The sequence below is a fragment of the Onychostoma macrolepis genome, chromosome 25 (assembly GCF_012432095.1).
Source record: "Onychostoma macrolepis isolate SWU-2019 chromosome 25, ASM1243209v1, whole genome shotgun sequence".
Classification (NCBI taxonomy): Eukaryota; Metazoa; Chordata; class Actinopteri; order Cypriniformes; family Cyprinidae; genus Onychostoma; species Onychostoma macrolepis.
This window is the reverse complement of record NC_081179.1, coordinates 4,907,742-4,931,016: the sequence shown is the minus strand read 5'-3', so window position 1 is coordinate 4,931,016 and position 23,275 is coordinate 4,907,742. Positions and strand designations below refer to the sequence as shown.

The 23,275-nt window shown below is 34.7% G+C and overlaps 1 protein-coding gene across 1 annotated transcript; it reads right to left on the bottom strand.

The window, feature by feature from the left end:
• Positions 1–1,039: 1,039 nt before the first annotated feature.
• On the bottom strand, positions 1,040–22,404 carry myo5c (myosin VC). Its single transcript, XM_058767815.1, has 41 exons — positions 22,199–22,404; positions 21,800–21,910; positions 20,699–20,867; positions 20,475–20,619; positions 20,162–20,318; positions 19,933–20,076; positions 19,754–19,835; positions 17,986–18,093; positions 17,776–17,882; positions 17,395–17,660; positions 16,393–16,474; positions 16,163–16,303; positions 15,420–15,542; positions 15,259–15,342; positions 15,049–15,177; positions 14,826–14,923; positions 14,657–14,743; positions 13,044–13,155; positions 12,478–12,689; positions 11,117–11,282; positions 10,888–11,034; positions 9,919–10,083; positions 9,735–9,828; positions 9,595–9,658; positions 9,052–9,232; positions 8,299–8,392; positions 8,149–8,212; positions 7,989–8,066; positions 7,733–7,913; positions 7,564–7,657; positions 6,858–6,921; positions 6,602–6,770; positions 5,800–5,884; positions 5,623–5,721; positions 5,392–5,546; positions 4,514–4,603; positions 4,225–4,375; positions 3,850–4,153; positions 2,440–2,614; positions 2,208–2,288; positions 1,040–1,570 (listed from the first exon to the last, which is right to left on the bottom strand). The coding sequence occupies exons 1-41, from the start codon at positions 22,223–22,225 to the stop codon at positions 1,418–1,420; spliced, it is 5,238 nt and encodes a 1,745-aa protein (XP_058623798.1). The 5' UTR covers positions 22,226–22,404; the 3' UTR covers positions 1,040–1,417.
• Positions 22,405–23,275: the final 871 nt, after the last annotated feature.

The following is a 23,275-nucleotide window of genomic DNA, read 5'->3' as shown; positions in this document are numbered from 1 at the left end:
ATATATATATATATATATATATAGGCCTATATATCAGTAATCTCAAACTCACAGGGTGCTTTCCAAAAACAAGCTGATTATAATTCACATACATACATAAATAACATTTATTTAAAAAAAACAGGCCTATTTTCAGGATTTAAAAAAAAATTTATATTAATGTTTTGAGCTTTCATTTATTATCATTGCAGTTCTTGATATTATTTTGATTATTATTTTTTAATTGCAATTAAGTTAATTACCTCATTTTTTTACTACTGTAATGTAATACTTTTGTGTTATTTAATGTGATAGCGTTAATATTCTGAATGAGGTTTTATTTGAATATTTTCAGTATTTTAATTTTGCTTTTAAGTATTAGTAATGTTATGTAACTTTTTGTCATTTTTAAAATATTTTATATTTTTTTAATATTATTTATTAGTTTATCATTGGAATGAATTAGAATTCCCCCCATTTTTCTTTACTAAAATGTTTTCTTTTGAATTTAATTATAATTACCATATTTTCAATGATCATTTGCATATTCTCCTTATTCTAATTCTGTCATGAAAATCTTTAGGATGCATTTTATTATTATTAAAATTAACGCATTAAAAACAGTACAACCATATATATATATATATATATATATATATATATATATATATAGTAACTTAACACACACACACACACACACACACACACACACACATATATATATATATATATATATATATATATATATATATATATATGTTATCAAGAACTATTTTCAAAACAATAAAAACAAATATGACAAAAGCATATCAAAAAGTCCTGAAGATATAGGCCCATTTAAAAAAAAAATTAATAAAATGTTATGCATGTATGTATGTGAATTATAACCAACATGTTTGAGGAATGCACCTTGGGAGACTGAGATTACTGATTGCTAGATTAGTTCTAGGGGTTTCCATCTCTAGTCCTTTGAGGATTAACCATCATAAATATTGCATTTCCATGGCATATTGTGAGAGCTATGGTGAAGTGATAAGAGTGAAGAGAGGAGGACTCATTCGGCAGTTGTGTTTATTGATTTCTGATTTATAAAAAATTCAAAGGAAGAGCAATTTGTGACAATAATTATTTGAACCAACTGAACATTTGAGGTTGGTTTGGGTTATTGAAATGTATGTTAGGGTGTTTGTTCATAGCTGATCTTGAAAAAGGCTATTCTAAAAGATCGATAATCTAAACAGTAGTTATTCAAAATACAAATTTAGAGAACACGTGATTAAAATCTTTATAAATAAATCTAAAAAAAAATATACAAATGTTAGCATTAATTTGTTTATATTAGCTACTGTGCAATGTTTCCATGATGCATTCAGGTCAGCACAGACGCATCCTGATCCAAAGCAGCGGTCCTGATATCACTAAGGTCAGAGGTTAGAGGTCAGATGCGAGTGACGAAGCCCAGATGGAGGCTGCTGGGCACCTGAAGGAGCTCTAGTGCTTGTGGTGAGGAGCAGAAGGGGAAGGTGACCTGGAAACGATACTGTGAATCCATCATCAGCTGAGACGACCCCTCGCGCTCCTGCAGCAGCGACTGTTATCATAGAGACAAAACAAGGGCCTGTCAGATGATTCTCAATTCAGCAAATGATTTGAGATCATTTCCTTTTATACTACCATACAAAAGTTTGGGGTCGGTAAGATTTTTTTTTCCAGAAATTAATACTTTTATTCAGCAAGGAGGCATTAAAGTGATCAAAAGTGAGAGTAAGTGACATTTATAATGTTGCAAAACAAATTAATGCTGTCCTTTTGAACTTTCTATTCATCTTGCAATCTGAAAAAATAACAAATATCACAGTTTCCACAAAAAATATACAGCGGCACAACTGTTTTCAACATTAATTATAGTAAGAAATGTTTCTTGAGCAGCAAATCAGCATATTATCATAGGATCATGTGACACTGAACACTGGAGCAATGATGCTGAAAATTCAGTTTTGATCACAGAAATAAATTACATTTTAAAATATATTCAAATAGAAAACAGTCATTTTAAATTGAATTTTTTTTTTTACAATATTACTGTTTTTTAAAATATTTTTATATTATATTTTTAATCATAAATGCAGCCTTGGTGAGCAGAAGAGACTTATTTTAAAAACATAAAAAAATTGTACCCCAAACTTCTGAATGCTAGTATACGTGCTTAAAGAAAAGAAAAAACCTACCTGCACTTTGCGGACGAAGGACGGAGCGACACGCTTTTCGAAATCATCAATGGGTGTGTAGGAGTTAAGGATTTTCACAATCTACAAAACCAGAAAACAACCAGATTCTAAGGGCTCTTATAAATGAAACCACAAGAGCTGACATTCTATGGCCCATATAACTTAAATAAATGACTCTAAAAAGAATCAGTGTCAAAGCAGCATGGGTGAAGTCGCAGGCTGTAGTTTTCACCTGCACTGGTGAGAGCTCGGAGCATCTCTGCTTGATCTCGGCCGCGTCCTCATCTGTGGTCTTGTTGACTTGAAGAAGCCAGGCGACCTGAGAGAGCGGCCCCAGCGTTTCCATAGCGCAGCTGCTCTGCAGATCCTTCTCTCGCAGCCACTCCTCTAGATAACTGATGTTACACCTGAGAAAAAAAAGAAGCTTTATTAATCTCTATTTCTGGGGATGTTCAAAAAGCCATTTTACCATACCTCTCATACTATCTGTGCAGGAAGCAGTACGTATACATACATATTTCTGTGCACAGAATGCCAGAATGACATTTGTGCAGTATTCCAGAGCACACTGCACTGAATATCATATCCCACAATGCAATGCACACTTTATCTTCTATTTCCAGTAATGCATGAACTGGAAACACACACACACACACACACACACACACACACACACACACACACACACATATATATATGAAATTGAAAATGTTCTGTATTTATGAAACATTTGGAAATGTTCCATGATACACATTATGAAAAATGAGCTCAAGTTCACGATTTCCTGTTAAAGGGGTAGTCGTGGCCTAATGGTTAGGGAGTCAGGCTTGTAACCTGAAGGTTGCTGGTCCGATTCTCGCACCGGCAGGAATTGAAGGTGGGGATTGTGAATGAACAGCACTCTCTTCACCTTCGATACCATGACTTAGGTGCCCTTGAGCAAGGCACCAAACCCCTAATTGCTCCCCGGGCGCTGGATCAATGGCTGCACTTGGATGGGTTAAATGCAGAGCACCAATTTTGAGTATGGGTCACCATACTTGACAATATGTCTTAACTTAAATTAGAAATGATATCAACTGACACTTTCTTGGGTTTTTATTTGCTTGGACTTCCAACTTACAGCATTCAGTGTACACTACATTTTAAAAGTCTGAGGGACTGTCAGATTTTTTTATGTTTTTAAAAGAAGTCTCTTATACTCACGAAGGCTGTTTATTTAATTAAAAACAGTAAAAACTGAAATATTGTGTAATATTATTACAATTTAAAACAGCTGTTTTCTATTTTAATATATTTGAAAATGTAATTTATTCCTGTGATGCAAAGCTGAATTTTCAACTTCATTGCTCCAGTCTTCAGTGTCACACGATCCTTCAGAAATCATTCTAATATTCTGATTTGCAACTCAAGAAACACTTCCCATTATTATCAATGTTGAAAATAGTTCATAGTCATGTTTTAATATATTTTTGTGGAAACGGTGATATATTTTAGTTTTCAGGATTCTTTGATGACTAAAAAGTTCAAAAGAACAGCAATTACTTTGATCAATTTAATGCATCCTTGTTGAATAAAACAGTTGTGTATATGCCGTGCATTATGTAATAATGCATATACAGGAAAAAACACCTGTACGCACCTGATCTGCATGCCCTTGCGGCAGGAGCACAGGTCCTTGCGGAGCAGGATGCTGTTCACTGACGTGGATCCGATGAGGAAGAACAGCTGTCTTATGACCTGACCCTGCAGCTGCGGCTCCATGCTGTGCTGCTCCATGCTGGTGTGGAATGCGGCGAGCTGCTGCAGGATGGAGGTCACGTTGAACGGCTCCGACCCGCTGTGGTCCTCACCATCCTCGTACGTGCTATTGGAGCGCTTGCGGAAACCGGTGGGCTTCATGCTGGAGATTCCCTGGAGACTCTCGTGCTCCAACATCCCAGGGACTGAACGGAGAGAGTGGATTAACAAGACGGAACAAAGGAAAATGCATTATAACACCACTTTATTTCCATACTGATCATGGGAAAGAGCGCGTCCTCCATCACACTGATGAACTGATGGTAGATGTTGATGGCGAGGTCGCTGAGAATCTGCCGGTGCTCTGAAAGGTCGAAGTTCCTCAGGCAGTTCTTGTTCTGGCGAGGAGTGTTGTGCTTCATGAACTCCTGTTGATGGAGGGGAAATGAACAATCTCATTGGTTGGTTTCAGTAAGATATCTGTTGATGAATCAGGAAGTATAAACAGCATTTTATGGAGTCTGTAATAGCTGTAGGGAGGAGAGAGACACAGAAGAGGACTTTACCTCATCCCCGCTGTACTGTTTGAGACAGTTGAGGAAGTGATATGTGTTTGAGAGCCAGAAGGACAGAAGTTCAAATTTCTCCTGGTGGTTCTGAAATCATAGTCATCAGAATCAACATCATCTTTTTGTTGTTGTTTTTTTTTGCTTACATAAAATTAAGCATGTTTACTATGTCTACTATTATATTTTTGCACTGACATTTTATTATAATTATTTTATTTTTGCATTTATTATTTTATTATTAATTGTATTGGTGTTTATATATTACTAATATATGTATATTTAAATCAGCAATAAAGGTAGTACAATAAATATTACCATGACGTACATATACACTTCACAATTTTAATTATATATTTACTTATAATACAATTTATTATTACATTTATTTTATATTATTATATATGAATATATATATATATATATATATATCATAGTGTTTGTTGTACTCCCTATAATCCCTATAATAAATACTATGATGACAATATATATATATATATTGTTTTATTTCTTTATCTTACTATATCATATTAATACTAATATTAATATTTATTTTTTGTCAATATTTTATTTTATATTCGTTTTATTAAACAATTATTTTATTTATTACATAGGCTACATACTGTTTGTCATTAATGACAAGGATTTTGCATTACAATAATGAGAATTCACCCATACAAAAAGGATCTGCATTAAAAGCAGAAAGTAACCATAATTAAAAACACAACCAAATCCATTTAAAAATCCACATCTGTCAAAATCTGCGCTCTTTACAGATTCCTGAATATAACAAAGGCCTTGCAGATTCTCTAAGAAGATACATACAGTACACATATAGTACACATTGAGAGGGCAGTCCAGCATGCACTGCGTCTTACCGTGATGACCTCTTTGATGGCTGAGATGATGCCGTTCATGAGGGACTTGAGCTTGTTTCCGTCGTTGAGGTAATCGGCATGTCTCACACACATGAAGAGGAGATGTGCAGCCAGACCAGGGATCATTTGCACACCCACACCACGAGGTTTCAGCTCTGCAGATTACAAACCACCGAGTAAATTATGAGTTATGGTTTGGACTTGCACATATACTTTAAGTGATGGATTTACCCAGTATAAGTATCCGGATCAGCTTGCTTTCATTCTCCTTCTTGTACTCCAACATGCCCAAGTACTCTTTGGGCACGGCCGGTGCTGCTTTCTGATTGGCTGAGGAGGAAACAAAACATGGAAAGGATGAGGCCGAATTGGCTAAATGTGAAATCAGGTGAATAGAAAGAGTTTTACCTGTCGCATTTGTCTGAAGGGCTTTGATTTGGTCTTGGAGCCGTTTTATCAGTCTGTCCTTCATGTCCAGCTGCTCCTCAAAGTCCTGAAACCAGAAGAAAATGATCTTAAATATTAGATAAATAGATATATATCGACTTTTTGAACCGCATGACCTAAATATCCCTCAGGAGGACACTGATTTTGGTGCCACTAACAGTCAAAGACTTAACATAAATAAGTAAATGCAGAAATTAATAAATACATTTTAATAATCTAAATAAAATAAAATATTTTATAAATAAATATATATAGTATATATAGTAAGCATATTATAATTATATAACATTAACATTAATAATTATAATACTAATATTAGGACACAGGTATAAGTTTTAAATAAATAAACAAATGCATAAATTAATAAATACATTTGCATATTCATGCATAAATAGTATAAATAACTAAATGACTACATAAAGTATAATACATATTAAAAAGTAAGTGTAAATATAATATAACATAATATTAAGCATGTTATGTATTGATATATAAGCCTATAATAACTATTAATATATATTAAATTATGTTTAATACACAGTATACTATTTATTTTCGAAAATCAGCTCTCAATTTTCTTTAGCATTTTTGCATTTCTCCAACTGATTATTTATGTTTTATGTTGCATTATTTTTGCTGTGAGAGGAGCATATATTTATTTTGCGTGTATTTTTCTTCACTTTGTATAAAAGCTACAAAATGCACATAAACACAGATGTAATCCTGAGCATGCCCTTTCACACACACACACACACACACACACCATATTCTCAGCTGTGAGGTGTGAGGTCTCCTGTCTGAGTTTGTTCTTGGCTTCGCTCTCCGAGAGCTGGGCTTTCTGTAGCTGCTCGTTCTCCTCCTGGAGGTCAGCCATCTGTCTCTCCATCTCTTCTCTTCTCCTCTCGCTCTCTGTAATCTTCTCCTCCAGGTGCCTGTGAACAGATGCACAACACCTGCGCCTTCAGCCTCGTGCCACAGTCTGTAGTGTAAATATAGTCTGAGGGTAATAAACGCCTCACCTGCGCTGCGATTGCTCCTCTTCAACAGTGAGCTGAAGCTCGTTTGATAACTCCTTTATTTTTGCTGCCACATACAATTTAAGAAGTGCAAACATGATCATAATTGGTCCTACCTCAAGTGAAAAAATCCGAACAGATATAATTTGAAATTTAACATTATTTATTCATATACACTACTTGTCAAAGATTTGGATAATTATTATTTTTAAATCTCTTTTGCTGACCAAGGCTGCATTTATTTGATCAAAAACACAGTAAAAAAAAAAAGTGACATTGTGAAATATTATTACAATTTAAAATAACTGTTTTCTATTTGATTATATTTTAAAATGTAATTTAAAATGTGATGCAAAACTGAATTTTCAGCATCATTACTACAGTCTTCAGTCACATGATTTAAAAAAAACCTGGCTGCTGAAAATTCATCTTTGCCACCATATAAATAAATTACATTTTATAACATATTTAAATAGAAAACAGTTATATTAAATGGTGATAATATTTCACAGTATGACTGTATCTTTGTTCAAATAAATGCAGCCTTAGTGAGCAGAAGAGACTTTTTTCAAACATGTTAATTATTCCAAACTAGTAGTGTATTTAAAACAGAAGGCCTGGAGTGTGACATCATATCCTGTTGCCAATATCTATCCAAAATAATTTAGCATGTTTAAAATCTAGACTAATTCAGAAGTGTTTGGCTCACCGCTCATCTCAGCGCTCTGATCGTGTAACTGGGTCTCAAACTCTTGTTTGTGGCGGTTCAGTTCTGACACCTGCTGCTTCAGTTCTGGAATCACCTGCACACAGGAAGTCACCGTCATCACCAGGTGACATGCAAACAAACATACAGACTACATAAATACACACTCTACCATGTTCTCGGCAGTGAGGCGGGCCACTTCCTGTCCGATGCTTTGGTTGACGTTACTCTTCTCCTGAAAGAGAGCCTGAAGCTGCTCGTTCTCTTTGTTTAAATGTTCGTTTTTGAAGACCAGAGTTTCTAATTGACTCTCATAAGTGTCCTTCTGCTCCCGCAGCTGAGTTTCCATCACTCTGAGATAAAAAGACAGACAATTTGAAGCAAAAATAAACACTACGGTTTAAATGACAAACCTTTAGAGGTCATACTTAGCAGCTTTTTCCATGGCATCAAAAGCAGTCAGAAGATCAGCTCCATCATCGTGATCTAAGGCTTCTTCATTCAGTCTGGAGTAAAAGAGACAACTTGATTAAAGCAAATCAAGACCAAATAACAATCAGCACAGACAATCTCAAGATTTTCACACACCTTTGAATGAGATTTTCCCCTTTAGCTTCACCGAGCAGCTGCCTCGTGATCAAACTCATCTTAGCTGAGGGCATAAAATGGATAAAGACCACATTTGGACGAGTCATTCACACACAATGAAAAAGCAGTCCATGGCAGTATGTTTTGTACCTCTGGCTTGTAGATTCTGAGCTCTCATGGTTTTATCTGCTTCAGCTCGCTGCATCTGCAAGCTGTTGATTTCTTTCCGTAAATCTGGTATGACCTTTAAATTGTCACAAAAAAAAAAAAACAGAAACATTTTTTTTTTTTACTTAAAAAAACTTTTACACTAAAAAAACATTTACATTAAGGTCCTTATTAATGTCCACTGTTTAACACTAGATTTGCATTTGCAAAAGGGATAACAAGTGCTTCAGAGTTGGCAAAAGAATAAAGTTAAGCTAGCTAAGTTTGGGTTTTAAGCTCTGGAGAACAAATCCTGCAAAGTAAAATCACACAAAAAATAAATAAATAAATCCACAGATTCACAATATATATAATCAAATGTAAAAATAAATGTCATGTTTACATATATTTAAAGAATATAAAATTTTTTCAAAAAATGCGTAATTTAAAATTGCATTTCCCTGACCATTTGATTTATATTGTATTACTGTTGCAATGACAGACATTGATTCTTTTTGCATTGATTCATTTAATGAATTATTTGTACATTTTATTTATTATTTCTCAGGTTTATTTATATATTTATGGACAAATGTATTTATTTATTTATTATTTTTGCATGTTCATCTTCATATTAGTCTTTGTTCTACTGTAAGTGCCTCACAAGCACTGCATTAAAACTGTCACTTGTACTTGTCAGACTTGGGAAAATAACGTAAGAAATATGATAAAGGAAGAGTTACAGGTGTTTTTCACCTTGACGTGTTTGGTGAGCTGCAGCACTTGTTCCTGCAGTTCTGCATTGACCTTCTTGTCCTCCTCCACTTGCGTCTGGAGCCTTATTCGCTCCTCTCTCAGTCTACGGCTTTCCTCTTTCAGAACTACGATCTCTTTATCCGAGTCTTCCTTCTGGAGTTCACCGTTGTGCTCCGCCACCCTGAGAGAACAGAGAACGGATTTAGCACAAACACGCTGAGACAAAGCTCTGATTGATAACCAAACAAAAGAAAATGAGAAGCGTCCGAGCTCTAATTTTCTGCACAAACAACTCAAAGTCTGTTACTCACAAAGCTATCATCTAGCTTCTGAAGCCCACTTTTGGACCACTTTTAGACCACTTTTGTATTTGCTTCATGCTGGTTTTTGGAGCTTGACATGATCACATTCACATTCACATTTTGGTTTTCGGTTTGGACTTCTGAGTTCCACGGAGGAAATTAACATGTTTGAAACGACATGCGAGTGAGTAAATTATTTTTTGGGTGAACTATCCTTTTAAAAAACACTCTTCTTACTTACTTTCTGAGTCTCTCCTCTCTTTCTAAGTCTTCCCTCAGTTTTCTCTTTACATCTTCAAATTGATCTGGAAAACAAATGTTTCATAAGTTACAGTCACATACTCTTCATTATCACTGTTTTAAAATCATTTCACTCATCACCTTGCATCTGCAGGGTCGTGTTTTTCAGTTTCTGCTCCAAAGCCTTATTGGCCTCAGTAAGCTTCTCTTTGTCACTCTGAAGCAGAGCGATGGCCTTAGAGAAGAGAACCGAGTGAACACCCTCATTATTAAATACAATACTGAATAAATATTATGAAGATATTGTACAAATCCGTATCTTTACCTGACTGGCCTCTTCAGAGTTTCTTCTCGCCTTCTCCTCTAAAGCTGCCATCTCATTGGTTAGCTTTCCAAGCTCCGCCTCCAAAGCCTGAATCTTTTCTAGTCCTTGAGTACGTGCACTAGACAAACTGGTGAATCTTTCCATAAGGCCCAGATTCTCTTTATTCTAGAAGAAGATAGAGGAAGGTTTCGTATTTAAGAGAGAAAAAAACCCCCAAAAAAACACATTGATCTCAAAAGACTAGAGTTTCAAAAAATATCTCAACAATATGTGACCCTGGACCACAAAACCAGTCTTAAGTGTCAATTTAAATTCAAAACTGTGATTTATACATCATCTGAAAGCCGAATAAATAAGCTTTCCATTGATGTATGGTTTGTTAGGGTCGGACGATATTTGGCCGAGATACAACTATTTGAAAATCTGGAATCAGAGGGTGCAAAAAAATCTAGAATATTGAGAAAATCGCCTTTAAAGTTGTCCAAATGAAGTTCTTAGCAATGCATATTACTAATCAAAAATAAAGTTTTGATATATTTACGGTAAGAAATTTACAAAATATCTTCATGGAACATGATCTTTACTTAATATCCTAATGATTTTTGGCATAAAAGAAAAATGGATAATTTTGACCCATACAATGTATTTTTGGCTATTGCTACAAATATACCCCAGCGACTTAAGACTGGTTTTGTGCTCCAGAGTCACATATCTTAAACTTTGCTCAGATTTGCCAAGATATCAAAGTCTGCAATCAAAAGTGAGAGAACTCAATATGAACTCAAACATTTCTCATCCAACCATCTGAGCTGCTCCAGTCTCCACATTTATTTTATAGCTCTCTACACTTACTCTACTTCAACTACTTACTCATTGGTGTCTATTTTTATTCATCCAAAAGAATTTTAGGAGAACCATCTGAGACAAAGTTCAAGACAAAGTCTTCTCCTCTATGTTTTCTGATTGTACCTGCTCTTCTATTTTCTTGCGCAGCTGCTGGACTCGGTACGACAGCTGCACGTTGATGACCAGCCGTCGCATGGTTTGAAAGCGTCGCCGCACCAGCCAAGCTCGAGCGTATTTCTGCAGAATCAGAGCCTTGTGTTCTGCCACCATCTACAATAACACAGACTCAAATGTGTGACTATGTGATCAGGTTCAAAAGACCATTATGAAATGACAAACAATGTGACTTTGCCTTTCTGTAGCGCTTGCGGGCCATCCATCCTCTGGTGAAGGCCTGTATGGTGATTACAGCCCTCAAGACGAGCTGGTAAATCCTCCGTACCAGATACCCACGACAGTGTCTCTGAATCACCACAGACGCCCAGCCCTGCTTCAACGCCAGAGCGGTCACAGTGCGTCTGCAACAGAAAAGTTTTTAATGTATTCCAAATGTAGCATTTGATGAAAACGCACAAGACCAGTTCTTGCATTTCATATGTGCTATTCTTTAATTGTTTGTTTATGTACACATACAGCAGATTGACGTCTTTGGTTGCATCACGTCATCCATATTTTACATGCTGATGCATTTTAAGATGACAAACTTGGCTTGACACATGCATAAGTGCCATTTTTGAAGCGTGAATGAGCCAGGGTTATTGTTGTTAATGAAAACTATAACCATTAAGACATTTTTTGTTACATGAATTAAAATAAACTTTAACTGAAATAAAATTTAAAAAAAAGAAGTACATATTTTTTTAGTTAGTTGCCAATGCAAACCTGATGTACTAAAGTAACTAAAACTGAAATAAAATTCAATAAATTAAAAATTATTTAAAAAAAATGGCAAAAACACACATCAAAATTACTAAAACTTGAACTACAATTAAAATGAAACTGGAAAATGTAACAATTTTAACTAATTTAAAATATCAATACAAAATATAAAAGCATCTCAATGATACTAAAATAACACTGGAATGAGTGAATAACAGTTTAAAGTTCAATCTAAGTTTTATGGACTATGTTTATGGTGCTCGTTTGTCCTTTTTGGAGTTTGGCTTGCTTAACATGTTTTGTATATGAAGGAAGAATGGAAGCCACATTAGTTTGCAACAACATGGTGCTCTACCTTTTAAAAAATGCTCAAGACTGCTGTATTGTGCTCCATTCTGCATTCTGTTGTGCTCATTTTTACCATACCATTTTACTTTTATTATACAAGGATGCATTAAAATGATAAAAATGTGACAGTAAAGACATTCATAATGCTGCCAAACATATCTATTTCAAATAAATGCTGTTCTGAACTTTCTATTTATAAATATAGCACGGTTTCCACAAAAATATGAAGCAGCACTGCTGTTTTCAACATTGATAATAATCAGAAATGTTTCTTGATCAGCAAATCAGCATATTAGAATGATTTCTGAAGGATCATGTGACACTGAAGACTGGAGCAATGATGCAGGAATAAATTACATTTTTCAACATATTCCAATTGAAAACTGCTGTTTTTATTTGTAATAATGTTTAACAGTTTGACTGTATTTTTGATCAAGAAAGATTCAAGAAGATTCAAGTTTTTGCTAGCGCTCTGGAAACACTCACCTGATCTGTTTCTTTCCACGCACGTACTGTTGGATTGTGATGGCAGCTTGTCTCATGTGCAGGAACCTGCGTCTCTGCCTCCAGCCCCTCACGTGCGTCTGGATGGTCACGCAAGCCGCCCGAAGATGATCCAAACGCAGCTTCTCCAGGTACGCCACCTGTCCCGCCCTGAAGAAGATCTTAGTCCGACCGAACTTGTACTGGTTGGAGTCCTGTAACGGACCAAAGAGGACTTTTTTCAGAAGATGGCTGAAGAACACAAGCTCTCAGATGTACACTACTCTCTTAAAAATAAAGGTGCTTCACGATGCCATAGAAGAACCTTTTTGTCTAAACGGTTCCATAAAGAACATTTAACATCTGAAGAACCTTTCTGTTTCACAAAAGGTTATTTTTGGTGAAAGATGGTTCTTCAGATTATAAAAAGGTAAGAAAGAGATGGTTCTTTAAAGAACCTTTGACTGAATGGTTCTTTGTAGAACCAAAAATGGTTCTTTTATGGCATCGCTGTGAAGAACCTTTTAAGCACCTTTATTTAAGAGTGTACCACAGTGCATTTCTCTTACAGGAATGAGTCTCTGCAGAACCGTCTTGCACGTCTGCTTCTTCTCTCCCAGCTTCAGCTCAGACTGGCTCATCAAGATACTGTAACGACTGTAAAACTCTATATACATCCACCTGTAAGGATGGACAGAGACGATGAGAACTGTACAGATTAGTGATGACTGGAAACATCACTATTCTGTGCATCTGGGACCATTTTAACCTGGCTGGTTGTATTTTCTGATGTGTTTTTTTTTTTTTTTGATCACTCCAGTGTTTCTTGAGATTTTTGTTGAATTTGTTTTAAATAAAAACATAATAATTATCAAAAAAAAAAAGTCATAAAAAAATCATGAGATAAATGACAAGAAATTATATTTTGCATGAGAAAATTTATGACACTGTGGCATTATTTTCATGACAATTAAACACATTTTCAGAATACAATGTTTTTTTTTTTTTTAAATACTACATGAATATTTTCTGTAATTTACAGTGATGATTTGTTTCACATTATAGTATTTAAAAAAAAATTCAAATAAATAAATGTATTAAATAAAAAAAATTAAATACCAAAAAGTTACAATGCAAATAATAATCATAATGGTCCTAAATATATGAGCAAAATATAATATCTTATTTCTTCCTTTTGATTTTAAAGTAAAATATGACCTGGACATGTTTTTGGCAGGTTTAATTAATTAAGTTGTTTTATTTATATACTATTATATATATATTATTATTCTGAATTTTGCGTTAATTAAGTTTTAGCAATTTTGTTATGTGCTTTTGTCATTTTTATTAATTTTTTAATATTTCTATTTAGCTTTAATTTATTTTTATTTCAGTTTTAATAATTTAGTACTTCAAACGAATTTTATTTCAGTTCGTTGCCAAGTCAGTATTTCACATTTTTATTTTCACATTTTAAGTTTTTCATCTAATATTTTTATTTTATCTCAGATTTATTTTAATTCATTAATTTGGACTAATTTTAGTTTTAGTTAACGATAGATTCCTACATATTTCTGTGTTTTGTTTCATTCAGTCACATGATATCTGTATGAAAATCACAGTCTTTACAGTCCAAAATGAAGTTAAAAAGGCCACATAGTAATGTTTTGATGGTATACGGAGAGTGTAGGCACTCGGCAGCCATCTTTGAAACGCCTCTTGGGCATGCAAGTGCAGCTCCTACCTCTTTGAATGGGGAAACAGCATATTCTCCAAAACTGGTCGCCAAGCTTACGATCAAATTTCATATTTGAAATCACCAATAAAATCTGACAACAACTGTATCATAAATGTTGTTTATTTTGCTCAAATCGCGTTTAAAAAAGCTTATTTCTCAGGCTAGACCAGCATGCACAGTCCTCAGAATGCTGACTGTTTCTATAGCAACTGGGACTTCTAACGGCAGCTGCAGTGACGTGATGACTTTACCAATTAGCGATTGGCTCTTTTGCTCAGAAGGCGGGGCTTCATTTGATATTCATTCAAAATTATACGAATGACACGCCTTGGGGTATTCTATAGTCTTTGGTGTAGGCAAAACTAAAACTTAAGATGGTCAAAAGATACATTAAAGTTCTGAAAACTTTAATAAACATGAGGGAATGCCTAAGGCACTGGTCACCTGGACGGGTAACTCTGGGCACTGATACGAATTGTCTCCAGCACACCACAGGCCCTCAGCTGCTGAACCACACGCTTCGAGTCATATCTGAACAAACCCACACAACACAAATAAATATACTGTCTACAGAAAAACACATATAAAGTAAATCAGGCTTGCTGACACTTACTCAAATGGCAGTTTCTCTTCATTGGGTTTAATACAGCGCACATAATGAGGTGTAGTAGCATTCAGCGTCTCCATTAACAGGTACAAGGAACTTCGAAACTAGATAAAACGTATATATATATATATATATATATATATATATATATATATATATTAAATTCAATCTTTTAAAATGAGTTAAACAGACATGATTATTCTCACTAGTATTGACTATGAATTTGTACCTTGTCTCCTACAGTGGTTCTCAGCTGCTTGTTTGAAGCTTTAACTCTGGGATGTGCCGGTGTCACCTTAATAAGCTTATGGCCAGAATTTGGTTCCTCCTCTTTAAAAAAATCTGCCAAGACAGCAAACTAACAACACAGAAATGAGATAAACAACATTACAATGACATTAAACTTCATTAAACATGAAGGGAGCTATTAGGTTGATACCTGACTAGCACGCATGATGTCCACCAGCTCTTCATAAAGCATGTCTCTGTTCTTCTCCAGAAAACCTTTACACTGGTATTCTACCTAAAGAAAACAGGTTCAGTTCTTTATGCACCGTTTTCACATTTAACACTATACACAGAGAGGTGATAGTCTCTGACCTTATCAGCAAAATGCTGGATCACAAAAGAGTCATTAGACATTCGGGGTTTCTCAAACAGCGGCTTGGAGCCTAGAAAATTGTACAGCTTTTGCAGCCAGTTTTTATCAGTGCCCTGTGGGAACTGTGGGAGATAAAAAAAACTATTAAGTTAGAGCAAAAAATTATCATAATGATCCTAAATATAGGGTTTTCTTGGTTTTCTTTAAGCATAATATAATGTCTTATTTTCTCCTTTTGATTTATAAGTAAAATATGACCTGGACATTTTCTTAACAGGTTTCGTAAAAATTACAAACTGCAGTATGTCACTGTGATGTGTGCAATATATACTACTATACTATTATTATTTTGAATTAGTTCATTTTCAGTTTTAAATTACATTTTAGTAATTTTGGTATGTGTTTTTGTCATTTTTCTTAGGTTTTTTATATATATTTCTATTTAGCATATCACAGTTTGTGTCCTAAGTTAACCAAGGCTGCGTTTTCCAAAAGCACTGTTAACTTAGGCTACGATTAACTTAGGCTTGTGGTGCTTCTGGGAAACGCAGCCCTGGTAATTTGTGTCCTAACAGCCAATCAGAACATATCTGATGCTTAATATTCAGCAGGTTGGCGATTCAGAACCAATGAGATTTAATTGTGGGCGGAGCTACTCAGCAAGCTGCAACAGCAATATAAACCACTGCTTTCTTTAAGACTGGTTAAGACAGAATTTTTTTATCGACAGTGTTATTCTCACCAGACACTCTTCATCTAAAAGGTCCAGAATGCCCATCTTGGCCTCGATGAGATCAATAACAGGCTGATTGTCATAGAAATCGATCAGCGTCCATGGTATGTCCTCTTTCATGTACTCGTCCTGCTCCAGTTTAAACACATGCTGACGGGACGATAATTAGTGACACGTTTTTAAAAGTTTCACTACAAGTCACATTTATTTCATGGAAAAGACAATAAAGATGAACTCACCAGGTTGAACTGCTGCTGCAGCTTCTCATTGGCATAGTTGATGCAGAACTGCTCGAAACTGTTAACGTCAAAAGTCTCAAATCTTGAGGAAGCCGAAAGATAGATCAACATTAGAAAAATGCTACATTAAAGGGCCCGTTCACACTAAGAACGATAACTATAAAAATAACCATATTAGCCTCCACAATAACGTGCAATAATGTTATATTTATTATAAGAAAACAGTGCCGTTTAATCGTCTGCCGCTTCAAATGCTTGAGCTTTTTAAAGCAAGATGAATCAATGTTTTTTATCATTTAATACATGGGAAAAAATCACTCTGTCCAACTGCCCATCTTTATTATTGTATATATTTATTTATTTTATCATTATAGTTATCATTTTTGGTGTGAATGTGACTTAATACTATCGCTCATGTAAACTTGGACTAATACTAGCAATCTGCCGCACCAGCCAATAGTAAGTGACTTGAGAAAATTTACTGGCCATAAAAAAAACTATTTCTGGCCATGAAATTCTATGTGCATTATTTTATTAAAAACAGGCAGAACAAATTGAAGAAACACATCTAATTGCAATTTTTATTATCAATTGTGCATAGTTTTTATTTATTATCATTATTATAAAAAATAAACAAATCAATAAAGAAATATCGCTATAATACTGTTGAACTGTAAATTTGAATTTATATAATAATATAATTTATAATAATATAATGTAATTTATATAATTATAATAATAATAAAAATGTAAAGAATAATTTTTTTTTTTTATAGCATTACAAATTTGATATAATTATAATGCAGTCTTTCCAATTTGATAATCGCACTAAACCATATCGCGTTCTCAGGCATCGTTAGAATTAGTATAAAAAAGCTACTGTCCAACTGGTAGCAGTTTCATTTACTCCCCAACACCATTATACTCGCATTTGGCTTTGACGAGTGCTAATTTTAGGCCCTGCATGCAAATATACATGTAGATGAATTCAAGTTGACATACCCATAAATATCCAACACCCCAATAAATGAATGTTGTTTCCCAGGGACCATTAGTGCGTGATTGATCTTGTGGATGACATAGTTGAAAAGATGGGCGTAGATGTGTTTGGCAAGGGCATCGCGGGCGTTGATGGCACGTTCCTTGGGCTGCGGTTTCACCACCGTCTCTGCTGACAGGACTATCCGTCTGTGACACAGCCAGCGGCACATGTTGTCCATGCTGACACCCATCAGCTCACAGAATATGGCCAAGTGAGGGTCTCTGGACTGGAGAGAGAGCAGAATGAACATCTGATGAAACACTTAGAAAGTCCTGATTTGGCTTAATGTCAATTATCAATGTAAAAACACCTAAAACTGCACACATAAACATATTTCTTACACCGATGGATGATTTCTCAGAGCCGTTCTCCTTGATTACTACATTTCCCAAATGCAGAATCGCAGCGAGCACCTTAAATACATCAGCCTGAAAACTGTCCTTAAGACCTGAAGAGAAACAAGGCTGCATCAACAGAGCTGAAAGAACAACAGAAGAACTATGCTGTTGATAAATATGATCAATTAAAACATTTTTGTAAATATCTGTAACCTAGTAGACCGAAGGTCCTGCGTGTTTCTGCCATGTCAGCGCGGTCGTCCACACCCTCGATCTCTGTCTCACCACCCAAACGTGTGTAATTAAACTCGTCTGCTCCCACTAATCAACAGATGAAGAACACGGCGGCATTACAGACACAATTTCCACTCTACATTTTTCATTTTGCTTATTTCAACTGAAAGCTGTTCTTTATACATTTCAAATATTGAACATGAACTTAATGTCACTTTAACCAGTCCAGGATAAATTATGCATACGCTTATGCATTTTTTTTTCTTAAGTCTATCTATCTATCTATCTATCTATCTATCTATCTATCTATCTATCTATCTATCTATCTATCTATCTATCTATCTATCATCTGTCAAACTATCTATCTGTCTGTCTGTCTTTCTTTCTATCAGTCTATCTATCTATCTATCTATCTATCTATCTATCTGTCTGTCTGTCTGTCTATCTATCTGTCTGTCTATCTATCTATCTATCTATCTATCTATCTATCTATCTATCTATCTATCTATCTATCATCTGTCAAACTATCTGTCTGTCTGTCTTTCTTTCTATGTCTATCTATCTATCTATCTATCTATCTATCTATCTGTCTGTCTGTCTGTCTGTCTGTCTGTCTGTCATCTATCTATCTATCTATCTATCTATCTATCTATCATCTGTCAAACTATCTGTCTGTCTGTCTTTCTTTCTATGTCTATCTATCTATCTATCTATCTATCTATCTATCTGTCTGTCTGTCTATCTGTCTGTCTGTCTGTCTGTCTGTCTATCTATCTATCTATCTATCTATCTATCTATCTATCATCTGTCAAACTATCTATCTATCTATCTATCTATCTATTCTATCTATCTATCTATCTATCTGTCTGTCTGTCTGTCTGTCTGTCTGTCTGTCTGTCTTTCTATCTATCATCTATCTATCTATCTATCTATCTATCTATCTATCTATCTATCTATCTATCAATCATCTGTCAAACTATCTATCTGTCTTTCTATCTATCTATCTATCTATCTATCTATCTATCTATCTATCTATCTATCTATCTGTCTGTCTGTCTGTCTGTCTGTCTTTCTTTCTATCATCTATCTATCTATCTATCTATCTATCTATCTATCTATCTATCTATCTATCTATCTATCTATCTATCTATCTATCTATCTATCTATCATCTGTCAAACTATCTATCTATCTGTCTGTCTGTCTTTCTTTCTATCTATCTATCTATCTATCTATCTATCTATCTATCTATCTATCTATCTATCTATCTATGTATCTATCTATCTATCTATATATCATCTGTCAATCTGTCTATCTATCTATCGATCAGTCAGTCTATCTGTCTAGCATTTTTATTCTTTAGTCTATCTATCTGTCTATCTATCTATCTATCTATCTATCAGTCAGTCTATCTGTTAGTCAAACAATCTGTCTATTGACTATAAAAAAATTATGCATTTTTATTCTTTAGTCAAAGAATCAACTCTTTGTGTTATAACATAAAGTTAATGTGTATATACGAATCTAAGATCATTTTCACACAATACAGTACATCCATCCATCTATCTATCATATGTTATGCAGACAGAAATGTTGCATAAAGTATACAATATACAAAGTTTACAAACTGCAAAAATTCAAAAAACAATTATGATCGTAGCCTTTGTCACTCCCTGGACTCTAATATATGAATAGCTACTCCTAGGCATATAAAATTCTAAGTCAAATAACATGTACAGAAACACTCACACAGTCTTAAGCCTTTAAACTCCGGCTGATTTGCACATGCACACATTTGGTAGAAGATGTGATAGTTTCTCTCATTCTCTGACTGCAGGAGAACAAATGAGATATTATGAGTTTTGACCTTTATTATATAGTTATTCTGCTGAATGTCACGCTCACAAACTATAAAAAGTATCTTTCACCTGAAAAACCACCCTTGACTTTTCCAAAAGGTATGTCCTCATGTTGGCACCAATGATTTGGTATCTTTTATCGAAGCTGACCTCAGTGTACTTCCCAAATCGACTGCTGTTGTCATTTCTGGTTGTTTTTGCATTTCCAATGGCCTGCAAACACATCAGATATTGCAAAATATATCAGTTAAACATGTGTATGATGATCCAGTGATCTGATCCTGATGGTTTGTTTTACCTCAGTGATCGGGTTAGATGCCAAAACTTTGTCCTCCACCCGAGTTTTGCTGCCAGATTTGCTAACCACAGCGAAGTACCTCATAGCATAGCGTGCAGATACAGTCTTTCCAGCCCCTGACTCACCACTCACTATAATGGACTGATTCTTGTTATTCCTGCAGTTTGAACAAAAAATGCTGCACTGAAATATCAACTGGGTCTCATTTTGATCTTAGCTTGTAAAATCTGCAGTTGGTTATTTAGCATAAGTTTGTGTCAGTTCAAAACAGTCTTTCTGGTTTAAAGGGGTAGTTTAAGACATAATTCTTCACCTGGCCATTTGTTTATAGGCCTCTTCCGCCACAGCAAATATATGAGGGTCCAGATCACCCATGTTTTGACCAGAGTAAGCATGAATGACCGCATCTCCATAGATGGGAAGCTGCTTGTATGGATTGACTGCCACCAGGATAATTCCTGAGATGGTAAATATCAGAGTGAAGTAATCACATCAATGGAGGTTCACACTAAGGAAGCAGCTCTACAGATGACTTACCGCAATATGTGTAGATGATTTTGGACTCGACAAATCGGACTTTGAGGTTGTGTAGCACGGCCGGCTCGTGAAGGTAACTGAGGGCCGTGAGGTCATTCTCACCCACCAGGATGTCTGGGTTACGGAGGGGTGGCAACTTCTCACCCCCTTCCAGCGGATACTGCAACTCCTGTAAGAGAGGTTCACAAAGAGAGCCATTTACTTTATTCCTGGATGAATCAGCTGTTTGAAATGAATGAATGACTCAACGACTTACCCGTTAAGTCATTTACTGCCACCTACTGGCAGTTTTAGTTTTTAATTTCATAAAAAAATAATTTAATATTTCCGTATTAATAAAAAATATGAAAATTAAAAAATCCATATTAAGAAAAAATTAATTGGGATAGCTAAATTAAAAAAAAAAAAAAAAAAATATATATATATATATATATATATATATATATATATATTTTTTTTTTAAAGCTACTTTTGTAAAAAATTAGTTTGATGCTTATGGATGCTTAAATGCAGTAATGGCTTTAAATGATCTTTTGTGGGTAATTTATGAGCCAGTTTTGATGTGTGACTCATTTGCAATCAATTCGATTAGTCAATTGCCACATTGTGTAATTATTAAAAAAAATCAATCACTTAATAGCTGTAATATATATATATATATATATAAGATAGTAATGGCACCACTTTTTCTTTTCTTTTTTTTTTTTTTACTTAAAGATTGAATATTATTTAATTTGAAATATAAAAATTGAAATATAAAAATGTAATATAATTAAATTTTAGTGGATTGAATTTCTGGAACTGCATGTTTTTAATATTTTAGGTTAAAATTTCATTTCATTTCAAAGTCATTTAACTCAGGTCACCAACTTTTACCCTAAAAAAATAATATTTTTTAACATTTTTAAATAACATTTTTCTTTCTTTCTATTTCCAAATATCCAAATGGGAAAAAAAAGGTTCTTGAACATTGAAGGTGCTGCAAAACACCTTTATAATGTAGTGTATTATGCATGAAAAATACTTTTAATTTATTAAAATAATTCCATATTTTATAAACAGCTGCTCATTGTTCAGATGTAACGCTTGTTTTTGTCCTACCGTCCCATCCTCCAGCTGTAGCTCCAGCACAGTATCACCAGGCTTGAAATCTGTCAGAATCTCCGCAGATTTCCAAACATTTTCCGCGTCAGGGATCCACACCCTGTTATACTAAAACAGAAAACTCACATTGCATAGCTATTTCATAAAACTGTGAAAATGAGCAATTTCATATGCCTTAGGTTTTTGCGCTTGTACTGCGGTTTTAACAATAACAAAATACATACGAGCAGAAACGATGACCATATGTCACAACTATAACTAAGCTTGACTCAATAATGTCGTTGAGAGTCTTCGACAAGACTATTATCTTCTCAAATGCATTCATACTAGACTAAAATATCACGTTATTAAACTAGTTTAAGCACTTCTCAAAAGTGAAGCACTTGCTAAGCATACCTTTGTATACAACTCCGACAGAGCCATGGCAACAGGAGTCGCGTCCCTTCACACAGATTTATTTATTTCATATTGAACGCACTTTCTCATGATACTTAAAAGCAAAACTAATATTCATACGCTTAACTTTTTAGCCATGGCACCTGCTACAAGTCTGGAAATGACGGTGGGAACTTCCTCGCTCACCTGCGATCCCCGGCGAAACTACGAGTCCTACTATAGTGAGGGAAAGCTACTTAATATTCATGAGCTTTAATATTCATGAGAAGTAGGCCTATTAATATTCATGAACACGTCTTTGTTGTTGTTTTTCTGCGGTGTTTCACTTATTATTACACTGTGTAGGCTACATTTCAACTTACCAAAATATTTTAAAGATATAAGACAGAAACGCTTCTAAAATTTGAAGTTCATAACTACTTTTAATTGTCTAAATAAAATCAGAGTGGCCCTAAAGTTGCATCCTGAGTTAATATGTTCATTGCACTTTGAATTTAATTTATAATGAAGAAATTCTAGTTAAAGCTAAGTAGCGACAATATAAATTATAACAAGAAAAATGAACAGTGACGCATATTTTAAACTATAATGGTGCATGCACTTTAATATAATACATGGAACACGAATAGTCTTTATTTATCACAAAAAAGTAACTTTTTCTAAGCTTATTTAATATTCATTAGAGTATCCTTTGCCATAGTGAGGTTCGCGGCGCGCGAACTTTGACTGCTTCCCACCGTGCGCGAGCCAGTCTCGTGACGCTTTGCTTACCGTAGGGGTGTGTTCATTTGAACAAGGATTTGAGAGCAAAGGAACAGGATACTGCTCTTACTCATTCAGTCAATGACTGCACAAGTATGTGGACATATGATCCAGCTGATCCGACATGAAGACAAGTTTAGCTACTCTAGTCTTAGGATACATTAAAATGCATTAAAATGCATCCCCCTAAGGCCTAAATAATTGATCAGAATTGTTTATTGCACAGTTTGGTTTTTAAACATTTCTATCACACACGGATTAGACATCCATCCATCCATCCATCCTATCTATCTATATATCTATCTATGCATGCAC